General features: G+C 42.3%; 1 protein-coding gene across 8 annotated transcripts in view; it reads left to right on the top strand.

The window, feature by feature from the left end:
• LOC140468242 (calponin-1-like) overlaps positions 1-13,234 on the top strand; it is a 112,179-nt gene that overhangs the window by 21,265 nt on the left and 77,680 nt on the right. For 6 of the 8 annotated variants that reach the window (XM_072564522.1, XM_072564520.1, XM_072564518.1 and 3 more), the window contains 2 exons: positions 524-613; positions 12,032-12,090. Coding sequence is in view for 5 of the 8 variants with exons in the window: in XM_072564520.1 (XP_072420621.1) it covers positions 524-613; positions 12,032-12,090 (149 nt within the window). In the remaining 3 variants the exon portion in view is untranslated. Of the gene's footprint in view, positions 1-523; positions 614-7,332; positions 7,373-12,031; positions 12,091-13,234 lie in introns of all 8 variants that reach the window. The other 2 variants (XM_072564523.1, XM_072564524.1) reach the window with 1 other exon arrangement.

Here is a 13,234-nt window from a genome sequence, read left to right as displayed (position 1 = left end):
GATTTGATATCGACATACAAGATTATCAGAGGATTAGATGGGGTAGACAGTGAAAGACTTTTTCCTAGGATGATGACGTCAGCTTGTACAAGAGGGCACAGCTACAAATTGAGGAGTGATAGATTTAAGACAGATATCAGAGGCAGGTTCTTTACTCAGAGTGGTAAGGGCATGGAATGCCCTACCTGCTAATGTAGTCAACTCAGCCACATTAGGGAGATTTAAACAATCCTTAGATAAGCAAATGGATGATGATGGGATAGTGTAGGGGGGCGGGCTGAGAATAGTTCACAGGTCGGCGCAACATCGAGGGCCGAATGGCCTGTTCTGCGCTGTATTGTTCTATGTTCTAAGAACATGTGCATCCACAGTGCTCAGATCTATTCTGACCATATAATACTGTTTAACTGTGTGATTGGTCCTCATCCTATCAAAACAAACTTTACCTCACTAACATACCAACTTGATTTACATTTGCAATTACCTGTACTCCTTTCATTTATTTCTCACTGTGTCTCCTTAGATGTGTCTCCACGATTCATGCTGTTGTGGTCGGAGGACTAGCTTTATATATCCTTTGGTTCGATGATCTTGTCAACAAAGACCATATCTGGTAAGAGGCTATAATGTGGAAGTGTTGGTGTTGGACTGGGTTGGACAAGATCCGAAGTCAGAGTACACAAGGTCCATTTGAAATCACAAGCTCTCGGAGGGTTGCTCTGTTGCCAAGTGAACTTCACCTAACTTCACCTAACCCTCCAATAGCTTGTGTTGTCTGACTTCTTTACAGTACTGACCCCTTAAGTGACATTAAGATCAAAGGAATGGGAAGGAACTTTCACTAGACATTTAATCTAGTCCGGGGGCAGCAAAGGTTGTTTTTCTATGAATCAGTCCCATGAGCTGGAAGTTCTGGTGTTCATGATTCTGTGTATTACTGCTGTTAAGAATGTAATCTACGAGATTCAAGATGGCGGCGACCCAGCAAGTCTGAGTCTGTAGTGCTTTGCCCAAGATTCGGGCAAAGTGGGGTATCAGCCTCCACCACATCCTCTAAACCATTTAAAATAACTTTTACCCAGCATATTTCATCATTTTGCACCAAACTTAAACAGTTTGGTGCTGTGCTTAAAATGACTAAAGGAAAAAATGCCCGCAACTCGCAACAAGCAGTGACCCTTCCCCAACCCCACTCCCTCCAGCAGCAGCGGAGACATCCACGGCTGCCTCAGAGGACTTACCGGCAGCGGTGAGCCTGGTCTCCATGATTAACAAGCTGCAGGAAAGGATCATTATCTTCATGGAAGGATCCAGGAGCAGGTGGGAGTCACTCTCGGTCGTGCCTTTGCGGCACGACCGAGAAATTGAAAAGCTCGAACATTGCATTGGAGGGGCGGAGCTAAAGGCCGCGACCTCAGAGACTGCCACTGAATCAGCTGTGGGCCGGGTCCAGGCTCTCAAACAGCGAGTCCGGACCTTGGAGGAGCGCATCGACTTCGATAATCGAAGTAATCGAAAAAATATTCTGTTGCTGGGCCTTCCCGAACGGGAAGAGGAAGGCCAGCTGGCAGGTTTTTTTTTGATCAATGGCTGCATGAAATATTAAAGCTAGAGTCCAGATCAAGTCAGGTGCGGGTAGAGTGGGCCCACCAGGTTGCTATACGCAGGCCCGGGTCGGACCAGTGCCCCCACCGGTGCTGTTCCAGCTCTAATGCTACAGAGAGAAACAGGTGCTCCTGGCAGCCTCTAGAATCCTGGGGAAGGATCCCCAGGCCATGGTGTACAAGAGCTCCAGGATTATGCAATTCCAGGATTTTTCTTCAGCCGTGATGAGGCAAAGAAGCATCTGAGAGACTTAAACATCCAATATTCCTTGTGTTACCCAGCAGCGCTGTGCTTCAGCCATGAAGGATCCATTTAAAACTTTGGATCATCGGAGAAGGCTAGGGAATTTTTAGACTCTCTTAAATAGACTGCAGGAATTAAACTGTATGGCTAATGATGCTATTTTGCCCCCCCACCTCCCCGGTTTACCTTTTCTTTCTCTTTTCAACCCCTTTATTGTTTAATATCGTCTCCGGGGTGCAGGGAGGGGGGCTTATTTGTTATCCACGATGTGGTTTTCTTACTTTTTTACAGGCCAGGCAACAAAGTTAATTTGTGTGTGGTGGGGTGGGGGCATTAGCTCTGTCCTACCTCAATTTTTTTTTAGAGTGGCATTCCTTTTTTTTCTTCTGTTATTATACTTAGTTATCTATTACTTCCTGGGATTGTAACTTTATAGTTTTATATGTTTATACTTTGTATTATCTTTACTAAACGTATTCAAGTGTTGGTGGGGGGGTGGGGCAATCACTTTTAACTTTGGTTTTATAGTACATGTGAATTTATTTACTCTATTTTGTGGTGCCTGGGTCAAGGGCGGGGTACTGGTTGGAAGAGGATACAGTGGGTTTATTGACAGGTAGTGATGCCCCCTGGGAACAAGGGGGAATCTCCTTTTAAATGTGTTTTATATTTTTCTTATTTAGAAATAGTTTTTAACTATAATGGCGTTAATGTATTGAAGAATTTCAACTTTTGTGAATTTTGTACGGTCTGTGCTCAGTGTTTTGGATGGGGTTCTTCCTCCCGGGGGGGGTTTCGGACTTGCCTGGACGATCATAGTTAGTCATTTGATTAGGTGGTGCACCTGGAATATCAAGGGGAGTAATTCACCAATCAAAAGGAAGAAAATACTATCAAACCTCAAAAAAAGAAAGGGTTGATATAGCTCTCTTACAGGAGACACACTTACTGGATAAAGAGCACTTAAAATTACAACAAGGAGGATTCGATCAGGCCTTTTTTTCATCTTTTAGTTCCAAAAGTAGGGGAGTAGTCATTCTCATTCAGAAGAACCTTCCTTTCAAAATCTTAAGTCAGATAAAAGATGAATCTGAACGGTATATACTGATCAAAGCCCTCACAAATGGAGAGAAGTATGGAATTTTGAATCTTTATTGTCTCCTGGTACACCCCTTCAAATTTATAACAGAAGCGTTCTCCAAATTGGTGGCTTTTGGGGCTCGTCACACAATTATAGGAGGAGATTTTAATTGTACTATGGACCCAGAGATAGACAGGATACCCAAGAGTACTGCAGGTATATCTCTCAGATCCAGACAATTGGTGGATTTGAATAAGGAGCTAGGGTTAGTAGATGTATGGAGGTGCCTTCATCCGCAGGGCAGACACTTTACTTTCTACTCTAACCCACATAAGTGTCATACTAGAATTAATATGTTTTTTGCTCCCTCGACCTCCTTGAACTCTACATTATCCTGCAAAATAGGTAATATAAAAGTCCCTGATCATGATTCAGTATATATGGAAGTTAAGACTAGGGATGATGAGACAAGCCCCCGACACTGGCGTATGGATTCCTTCTAAATGAAGGATAGTAAATTCATAAAATATTTCTCTCAAGAATTTAGAACCATTTTGGAAATTAACTCAGGCACTGCCAGCAACCCATCGGTGATGTGGAGACCATTAAGGCTTATGCGTGAGGTCTCATTATTTCAGACTCGGCGTCGCAGAAAAAATAAAAGGGAGAACAACAGCGTCTACTCTAGGCTTGCTTGAAGGCAGCTGAGATAGTGTATGTTGATAGACCCTCTGTTGCTAAGTTACAAAGGATTACAGCCCTTAGGACAGTCTTGAATACCACGCATACCCAAACTGCAAAGAGGGAAATAATATTTGCAAAACAAAGACTATGAATATGGCAATAAGCCTGGTAGATATCTAGCATATCTCGCAAGGAGAAAAAAAGCCCCTCAGGCTATCACGTCTTATGAGGGAAAGTGCTGGTACTTTGACTCATGATTGCAAAAGGATCAATACGGCCTTCAGAAAGTTTTATTCTGATCTGTATAAATCACAGAATTGTGAAGACAGAACTAAGAAGATGGAGTCCTTTTTTAAAAGCCTGTCCTTTCCAGACTTAACCCCGGAACAGGTGTTGATCCTGAATGCTCCCCTGACAACCCAGGAAGTACTTGATGCAATCAGGCAGCTCCAGAGCAGTAAAGTACCTGACCCAGATGGATTCCAGGCTGAATTCTACAAAGTGTTTATAGGGGTACTGGCTGGTCCACTTATAGACATGTATTATTATTCATATAGTCAGGGCTGCCTCCCGTCTTCAATGAGAGAAGCAAATATTTCTCTCATCCTTTAAAAAAGGAAAGGCCCCAGAAGACTGCACATCATACAGACCAATATCTTTGCTAAATGTAGATTTTAAAATTCTTTCTAAAACATGAACATTAAGGCTGGAGAAGGTCTTACCATACATTTATAAAAGAGGATCAGGCGGAGTTTATCAAAGGCCGTAGATCATCTAATAATATTAGAAGGGTTTTAAATGTGATCCAAATCTGTCATCAGGAAACAACACCGGGAATAGTAGTCTCTTTAGATGCGGAGAAGGCATTCGATCGGGTTGAATGGTCATATCTGTTTTACACACTGGAAAAGTTTGGTGTCGGAGATGTATTCGCCAAATGGGTCTCAATATTGTACAATGACCCCAAAGCAGCCGTGATTACTAATGGTTTAGGTTTGGATAGCTTCAGTGTGGGTAGGGGCTGTCGTCAGGGCTGTCCTCTCTCACTGTTATTATTCATGCTATTAATTGAGCCACTAGCGGAAGCTATACAGGCCGATTCTAATATAATGGCTCTGAGGGTTGGTTCAGGTAAACATAAAATTACCCTTTATGCAGACAATGTTCTCCTTTTTCTTAGTAATCCTTTGATATCCATGCTCAGCTTGATCCAAGTAATTAATTTATTCAGTGCATTCTCAGGTTACAAAATCAATTTCACAAGATCAGAGGCTGTGCCGATGGGTGGCTTCACTACTACATCTAGTTTATCAATGGGTCTTGCTTTCCCTTTCGGTGCTCTCCGGAGGGTTTTTTATATTTAGAGATTTTTATCACCCCAGTTTTTGGTCAGCTGTACAAAGCTAATTTTGTGCACCTATTAGAGAGGATAAGGCAGGACTTTCAATGCTGGGGGGGAGTCTCCCGATATCTTGGTAAGGCAGAATAGCTCTAATTAAAATGAATATTCTGCCTCGTCTCCTATACCCTATGAGAATGCTCCCTGTGCTGTTGCCAAGGCTGGCATTGCGTAAACTATACGGTTGGCTTGGTTCTTTCATTTGGAATTATAGACGGCCCCTTATTAAATTAAAGAAGCTGCAGCTCCCACAAGCAAGGGGAGGACTGGATTTTCCAGACTCTAGGAAGTACCAGCTGAGTTCTGTATTAAGTTATGTAGCCGACTGGGTCTTGTGTGACCCGCAATAATGAGGCTTCTCAAGCAAAGTGTCCCCTCATTAATCTCTTATTTTTAGATAAGATGAAAGTCATTATGGACCATTGTAAAAATCCTATTGTATTAAATACCGTTAAAGCTTGGAAGATAATGTGGCACGACAAGGGTAATTCACAAAAAACCTCCTTGTACTCCTATAGTGGGAGCATGGGATTTTCAACCGGGGCACACAGGTGCTACATTTAAGGTCTGGAAGTACAGTGGTATTTCTTGCTAAGGGGATCTGTTCGATTGGGAGATTATGATGTCTTTTGAACAGCTGCATCAGAACTTTGGACTGCCTAATGGAGACCTTTTTTCAATATTTCCAAATTCGAGATTTAAATACAGAAGAATACCACATTATTAGATAGCTCTTATAAATCGGATAGGGAAAGAAGTGTGTTATGGCCAATGGGTCCACCCTCGGTCAGTCAGCACCCTTTATCACTCATTACAGAACTCTGCGTGGGTTATCTCCGGGTGCTCCGGTTTCCTCCCACAATCCAAAAATGTGCAGGTTAGGTGAATTGGCCATGCTAAATTGCCCGTAGTGTTAGGTGTAGGGGCATGGGTTGTGGGTCGGTGTAGACTTGTTGGGCCAAAGGGCCTGTTTCCACACTGTAAATAATCTAATCTAATCAAAGTATCGAAAGACATGGGAAATTGTTTAAAACATGGAATCAGGAATTGGGGTTGGAAATCCCTTCAGAAATGTGAGACGACATCTAGGAAAATGCCAGAAAGATCTCCATTTGTAATAGAACCCAAGCTGTTCAACTAAAGATACTCCATAGGACTCAGCACCGGAAGGATTGGCAAAGTTTAGGGTAGGAACATCTCCAATATGTCCTAAATGTAAAATAGAAGTGGGCGCACTCACACACTGCTTATGGACATGTCATAAGATCCATAAATACTGGATCAGAGTAGCAAATGCGCTGACAGAAATCTTGGGAGCGGAAATTGGAGTAGATCCAGTATCTCTTCTCCTGGGCTTTCTGAACCTGCCTTCCCTGGATGTGCACAGGAGGAAATTATTTTCTATTTTCTCCTGTGTAAGGAAAAATATCTTAGTAAATTGGATAGCTGAGGGCCCTCCAGGACTTTCGAATTGGCACAGGTTAATCATGGAATGTATTCCCCTTGACTTCCTTAACGAATATGGTGCACCAAAAAACTAAATTATTCTATAAAATATAGCAGCCCTTCCTGAACTATATAGATACAGATATTTTGGCCATATTGTCAAGGGCTTTCATCTAGTTGTGGTAGTGGTTCTGGCTGGTCCGGGGGCCCCCGTAGGGAGGAATCTTGTATGAATATGGGTTTTATTATGACTTGATGTTAATTCATTCTGAGCATGTACTTCAATATTTAATTACTATGTTTTTCTTTATATAATGTAAGATATTCGATTATATGCTTTGGTTATTTGTAGGTTAGATTAGTTCTTAGTTGAGTGGTTTTTTTCCTTTTTTGTGTTTGTTGTGTTTTGGCTATTATTTATTTAATATTTAATGGTATATTAGTGTTTGTGTTTGTTTGTGTTATTTTGTAAGTTTGTAAAAAATGTTTAAAAATTTCCTTTTTCTTCAATAAAAATATCTATATTTTAAAAAATGTAATCTAAAATCATAGTCAGTCAAATTGCAGGGGTCCAACCCACAAATTCATGGTAAGTGGAGTTTTCAGATAGTTGACGAGGTCCTTAAGCAAATCAGCATTGTCCACAAATGAGCTGTATATCAAAAACAATGAGGACACCGTGAAATAGTAAAAATGTGAAAAATATTTTTATTTTTAAATATGTTGACACATTACAATGGCCTGCCCTTTACAGCAAGGGTGTTGAAAAATGTTGGTCAATAGATCTGAAGAGTGAGCTATCTTCAGACAAGTGCAATGTAATTTGCCATTTTATTGTTGCAGCAGACTTGTTTTCTGTGTTTTCATTCTGCAGCACATAATCCTGGAGCATCCCATGGCCTTTGAAGCTCCAGGTGAGTGTGTGGTCTGACACTTGTCAGCCTCCCTTTCCTGAAGATGACTTCCTTGTGACCAAGCCTCCTTGACAGCCCTTTCCAGTGGGATTGGACTGAGGACTGGAATGTTCTCTGCTGAAACTGCCTAGAAGTATGTTTGCAGAACGCCTTTGCCAGAGAGGCAGCCAATTTCATCTTTTCCTTGCTTGCTGAACTGTGACAAGATTTTCATCCTTTACTTCAACATGGTTGATAAACTTTGTGGAATATCTCTCGTTTGCAATGTCTGCTTTGTGCTTTGTGTCACAGTTTTCCACTTCCCACATTCAATTTTACTTTGGGTCCCATTCACACTATTTTTATTGTTCTCTCAGGTTTTGCAATATATGCAGGGTCTCATTGAGATATCTCTGTGGATTGATGGCTGCCAGTGATTTTGAGCTGTATGGCCTACCCCACCCCAGTTGATTAGCATGGTCACATGATGGTTCAAGCCAATCCAGAGTTATCACTTCAGAACTTTGACTAATCGTGGGCATCCTTCTATTATATTTGTTTTTATTTCGGTGGGAATGACTGACAACTTCACCACATCTGGAGTTTTCGGCTATCCAATTTGGCCTCATGTGATTTCGTTATGAACTTTTTTGAAAATAATACATTGCAAAGCAAAAGATTACTGGCCTACAGCTAAAGTGTTACCTTTATGAGGGACACAGCTTCTGAAAGGAGACCGAGTCAACAGCCCAATGACCAAGCTGTTAGGTTTAAAAAAGGTGATTTTCTTATACTAATAGCGGAACAGATTGCTACATGAGAAGGAGCAATTGCATGAGCCCTAAATATTATGAAAATAGGGAATGACTGTGGATGTACCTACTAAGGTGCAAAACTTGACCTACTTTTGGGAGATAAGGCAGGGCAGGTGACTGAGGTGTCAGTGGGGGAGCACTTTGGGGCCAGTGACTATAATTATATTAGTTTTTAAATAGTAATGGAAAAGGATAGCCCAGATCTAACAGTTGAAGTTCTAAGTTGGAGGAAGGCTAATTTTGATGATATTCGACAAGAACTTTCAAAAGCTGATTGGGGGCAGATGTTCACAGGTAAAGGGACGGCTGGAAAATGGGAAGCCTTCAGAAATTAGATAATGAGAGTCCAGAGAAAGGGTGAAAGGAAAGGCTGGTAGGTGTAGGGAATGCTGGATGACTTAAGAAATTGAGGGTTTGGTTAAGAAAAAGAAGGAAGCATATGTCAGGTATAGACAGGAGAGAACAAGTGATCCTTAGAACATTATAAAGGCAGTAGGAGTATACTTATGAAGGAAATCAGGAGGGTAAAAAGGGGACATGATAGCTTTAGCAAATAAGGTTAAGGGGAATCCAAAGGGTTTTTACAAATACATTAAGGACAAATGGGTAACTAAGGAGAGAATAGGGCCCTTCAAAGATCAGCAAGGCAACCTTTGTATGGAGCCACAGGAGATAGGGGAGATACTAAATGAGTATTTTGCATCCGTGTTTACTGTGGAAAAGGACGTGGAAGATATAGAATGTGGAGAAATAGATGGTGACATTTTGAAAAATGTACAGATTACAGAGGAGGAAGTGCTGGATGTCTTGAAATGCATAAACGTGGATAGATCCCCAGGACCTGATCAGGTGTCCCCTAGAACTCTGTGGGAAGCTAGAGAAGTGATTGCTGGGCCCCTTGCTGAGATATTTGTATCATCGATAGTCACAGGTGAGGTGCCAGAAGACTGGAGGTTGGATAACGTGGTGCCACTGTTTAAGAAGGGTGGTAAAGACAAGCCAGGGAACTATAGACCGGTGAGCCTGACCTCGGTGGTGGGCAAGTTGTTGGAGAGAATCCTGAGGGACAGGATTTGCATGTATTTGGAAAGGCAAGGACTGATTAGGGATAGTCAACATGGCTTTGTGCATGGGAAATCATGTCTCACAAACTTGATTGAGTTTTTTGAAGAAGTAACAAAGAAGATTGATGAGGACAGAGCAGTAGCTGTGATCTATATGGACTTCAGTAAGGCATTCGACAAGGTTCCCCATGGGAGACTGGTTAGCAAGGTTAGATCTCACGGAATACAGGGAGAACTAGCCATTTGGATACAGAACTGGCTCAAAGGTAGAAGGCAGAGGGTGGTGATGGAGGGTTGTTTTTCAGACTGGAGGCCTGTGACCAGTGGAATGCCACAAGGGTCGGTGCTGGGTCCACTACTTTTCATCATTCATATAAATGATTTGGATATGAACATAGGAGGTATAGTTAGTAAGTTTGCAGATGACACCAAAATTGGAAATGTAGTGGACAGTGAAGAGGGTTACCTCAGATTACAACGGGATCTTCATCAAATGGGGCAGTGGGCTGGGGAGTGGTAGGTGGAGTTTAATTTAGATAAATGCGAGTTGCTGCATTTTGGGAAAGCAAGTCTTAGCAGGACTTATACACTTAATGGTAGGGTCCTAGGGAGTGCTGCTGAACAGAGAACTTGGAGTGCAGGTTCATAGCTCCTTGAAAGTAGAGCATTTGGTATGCTTTCCTTTATAGGTCAGAGTATTGAGTACAGGAGTTGGGAGGTCATTTTGCAGCTGTACAGGGTGTTGGTTAGGCCACTTTTGGAATGTTGCGTGTAGTTGTGGTCTCCTTCCTATCGGAAAGTTGTTGGGAAAGTTGAAAGGGTTCAGAAATGTTTTGCAAGGATGTTGCAGGATTTGAGCTATAGGGAGAGTTTGAATAGGCAGGGCCTGTTTTCTCTGGAATGTCGCAGACTGAGGGGTGCCCTTATAAAACCATGAGGGGCATGGATAGGATGAATAGACAAGGTCTTTTCCCCAGAGTCGGGGAGCCCAGAACTAGGGGATGTAGGTTTAGGTTGAGAGGGAAAAGATATAAAAGGGACCTAAGGGGCAACCTTTTCACGCAGAGTCTGGTGACTGTATGGATTGAGCTGCCAGAGGAAGTGGTGGAGGCTGGTAAAAAGACAGCATTTAAAAAGCATCTGGATAGGTATATGAATAGGAAGGGTTTGGAGAGATATCGGCCAAGATGGGACTAGATTAGGTTGGGATATCTGGTTGGCATGGACGAGTTGGACCAAAGGGTCTGTTTCAGTGTTGTACATCTCTATGACTGCTTTGTTTTTTGGTTGTTAACTGAAGGAATTTGATTGGCTTACTGGTTGCACCAAAGTATATACAGTAAAGTTTTATTAATTAAATTGGCAATAGTGTCTTCCTTTTAAATTTAGACTCAGGAATGGCAGAGAGATGTTATCTCACCATCTCCCAACTTGATTGTAACAAGCAATGCTGAGCATGTTGCCCCACAGTGACTTTAGTTGTTGATGTGATGCAAAGCAACATTGTCCCCTAGTGACTACAGAATCAACAGAGTTCCTGCATCAGTCCTTGGTCTCCACAGATTATTAAACTCTGCTGTAAACTCAAATTATGTCCTTCAATCCTGCTGGGGTTTTGAATAGACAGCTCAGGCTCACAAGTGAAATGCCAACTTTTGTCCACTATGGGCCTTGAAACCACAATCCTGAGAGTCAGAAACTCGGGCACTGAGCCTAACTGGATAGCACTGGCAACTTACATTGAACACACTCATTGGCCACTTGAAGGACTTCTCCCTGAAGCAGCCCACAAGAGGAAAAGGACATTTGGGAAATGAACAATATTCAATCCAATTGGAATGAATGATGACTGATGGGATATAACTGACCGCATCTATCCATCACAGGATTTGATGGACGGCACTTGTGTGAATGCCACTTCTGGATTAAATGCCATGTAGTGTGACAGAATTGGCCAATCATGCGTGGCTGTCCCTCCTTCAGTGGACACACTTCAATCGCACTGACCTATCTTCGATCAATGTTCTTTCCTGTCAGTAGCCTTTCCATCTAGTTGTTTCATTTGTGCTCTTCTTTGTCCATGCCTTTGCTGATGGTCATCCTCCAGGCATCCCAGTCAGCAGCGGTGGGTGGCACAGTGGTTAGCACTGCTGCCTCACAGCGCCAGAGACCCGGGTTCAAATCCCACCTTAGGCAACTGACTGTGTGGAGTTTGCACGTTCTCCCCAGTCCAAAAATATGCAGGTTAGGTGAATTGGCCATGCTAAATTGCCCATAGTGTTAGGTGAAGGGGTAAATGTAGTGGTATGGGTCTGGGTGGGTTGCTCTTCGGAGGCTCGGTGTAGACTTGTTGGGCTGATGGGCCTGTTTCCACACTGTAAGTAATCTAATCTAAGCAGCGAGGATCCCATGCATTGATTCCGATCCTGGTTAATTTGAGGCCTCGTTTACAGACAGAAATGTATTGTCGTTGTGGATATAATAGGAATAAAGCCCGAAAGCAATTTGTGATGAGGCAGGAGGAAATCAGCTTCACACAAGGCTTCCATTTCTCTTTATTCTCAGAATGTTGCCAATTGATTTTTTGTATCCTTATACTGTTTACACACGTAAACTTAAACACTCTCTCTGTTACTGTTGAACAACTGAATCAGCAAAATTCACATGCTATACTTAAATTCACAAATGACAGAATCCATAATTGAGCCACTCAAAGTTATTCAGCCTCCAAGTGACGCTGATTCAATTGTTAAGCAGCGACAGAATGTTTAAACTGAAGTCTTTGCTCTTGTGTCTTACAGGGGGGATCCCAAACTCGTGAAGCTTAATATAGCAATCGCTTCAGGATACTTGATTAATGGTGAGTATTACAGAACACGTTTCCAGTCAGGGTTTGAACAAACGACTCTAACTCTCTTTCTTCAGCAAATCAATCTCAATCTATACGCTACTAATAATTACTCCCACTGCATTGTTTCCTCAAAGGCATATACAACGTGGACTCCCTCCCTACTATCTCGATCAAACATCTCCAGGCGAGGTACCACACTGGGTTAGATACAGAAAAAAGCTCCCTCTCCACTGACTTCGTCAACCACTCCCAGGACAGGGACAGTACAGGGTTAGATAGAGTCATAGAGATATACAGCATGCAAACAGACCCTTTGGTTCAACTTGTCCATGCTAACCAGACACCCTAAATAAATCTAGTCCCATTTACCAGCATTTGGCCCATATCCCGCTAAAGCTTTCCTATTCATATACCCATCCAGATGCCTTTTAAATGCTGTAATTGTCGCAGCCTCTGCCACTTCCTCTGGCAGTTCCTTCCATACACATACCACCCTCTGCGTGAAAACATCTGTTTTAAACCTCTCCCCTCTCATGTAAAACCTATGCCGTCTAGTTTTGGAGACCCCCACTTTGGGGAAAAGACCTTTGTCTATTTACCCTATTCCTGCTCCTCGTGATTCTATAAACCTCTATAAGGTCACCCCTCAGAGTCTGGCGCTCCAGGGAAAATAGCTCCAATCTGTATAGCCTCTCCCTCTCAAACCCTCCAACCATGGCAACATCTTTGTAAATCTTTTCTGAATGCTTTCAAGTTTCACAACATCATTCCTCTAGCAGGTAGACCAGAGTTGCACAGAATATTCCAATAGTATCCTAACCAATGTCCTGCACAGCCCCAACTTGACCTCCCAACTCTTATACACAATACACTGATCAATAAAGTCAAGCATACCAAACGCCTCCTTCATTATCCTATTTACGACTCCACTTTCAAGGAATGAGATACAGAGTATAACTCTCTGCTCTTTTAAACAGAATGTAAAATACCTCTGCTTTCTTGAACTGAAAGTGAACTGAAAACAAATCTCCTGTCCCCATCAAATACTCCCAGGAAAGGAACTGCATATGGTTAAAGACAGAATCTTACTCCCACTACTGTTAAACTGAAAATAAAACCCTCTTTACACTTTTCAACTAAAAATAACCTGAAA

This window comes from Chiloscyllium punctatum, chromosome 46 (assembly GCF_047496795.1).
Source record: "Chiloscyllium punctatum isolate Juve2018m chromosome 46, sChiPun1.3, whole genome shotgun sequence".
NCBI classification, from domain to species: domain Eukaryota; kingdom Metazoa; phylum Chordata; class Chondrichthyes; order Orectolobiformes; family Hemiscylliidae; genus Chiloscyllium; species Chiloscyllium punctatum.
This window is presented reverse-complemented; position numbering and strand designations above follow the sequence as displayed.